Source organism: Mesitornis unicolor, unplaced genomic scaffold, assembly GCF_000695765.1.
Source record: "Mesitornis unicolor isolate BGI_N332 unplaced genomic scaffold, ASM69576v1 scaffold20909, whole genome shotgun sequence".
NCBI classification, from domain to species: Eukaryota; Metazoa; Chordata; class Aves; order Mesitornithiformes; family Mesitornithidae; genus Mesitornis; species Mesitornis unicolor.
Window position 1 is genome coordinate 7,710 of NW_010209525.1, and position 956 is coordinate 8,665.

At 34.3% G+C, this 956-nt stretch overlaps 1 protein-coding gene across 1 annotated transcript in view; it reads right to left on the bottom strand.

Annotated features, from left to right (window-relative positions):
- LOC104547282 (ubiquilin-1-like) overlaps positions 1-550 on the bottom strand; it is a gene marked incomplete at its 5' end in the record, with an annotated part of 2,586 nt that extends 2,036 nt beyond the window's left edge. The window contains 2 exon segments of the mRNA XM_010192902.1: positions 1-86; positions 435-550. The exon segment at positions 1-86 is cut by the window's left edge and continues 5 nt beyond it. Coding sequence (XP_010191204.1) covers positions 1-86; positions 435-550 — 202 coding nt within the window.
- Between the last annotated feature and the right edge of the window lie 406 nt (positions 551-956).

A 956-nucleotide genomic window follows, 5' to 3' on the forward strand; every position in this document is an offset into this window, starting at 1 on the left:
TTGTAGTTTCACTGGGAACAGAACTTGGTACAGTGGACACTGTAGAAGCTCCAGTGCTTCCCAACCCACCTAAAGCAGGATTGAATCTGCACAAAGGACAAAGATAAATACATCACTAACATAGAAAATGGCTTAGTTGTAATGTCTTCTACCATTATATGCAATAACCAAGTAAAAGTTCTGTGAAATAAAAAAATGGATGACAACTTAAGTAAAGCACCAAAACAAAGACCATAGCCATCATTGCTTAAAAGTGTGTTGCAGACAAAAACATGACAGATTCTAAAACAAGTTTAGTGAAACTAAAAAATGCAGGAGGAACAGTCTGTGAAAACTGGATAAACACTTACATGTTAAAGAGAAAGACAAAAAGCTGAAAAATCCCTAAACACAAGAGAAAAGTTCTTGTATAAATTTGAATGACCAATTCTTACCCAGGTATAAGTCCCGGTGCTTCTGTTGCTAGTGTCTGCAAGCCCTGCTGAATCTGTAGCAAAGCCTGCATTGCTCTAGGGTTTGACATAGCTGAAAACGTGTCAGGATTCTGCATCTAAAAACAGGAGAGAAACTCACAACTAAATAATATACAGACATTCAAAGTTGATCTTTATCAACAGGTGTTTTATAGAAACTGATATCCTTTCAGAACACACTGCTTCTAAACCTTGTATTTGAATGTTTCCATTAAATCCTTCAGATTTTTTTTAAACTATCACAGGAGCTCACAAGATTCATTTTAAATAAAGAGAACATAAGGAAAAGTATTTCTCATTACTTCTTCTAGTAGACTTTATCATCTTTCAAAGCCATAGAAGTGTATTAGTTCAACATAATTCTAAATTAGTCTCCTATATTATACTACTGGCAAGAAACAGGGATGAATACAGTGAAACTAAACTAGCAGGTATCTAATACAGAAAGTTATAAACCATCTTTTTCTAGCTAAATTCAGACTA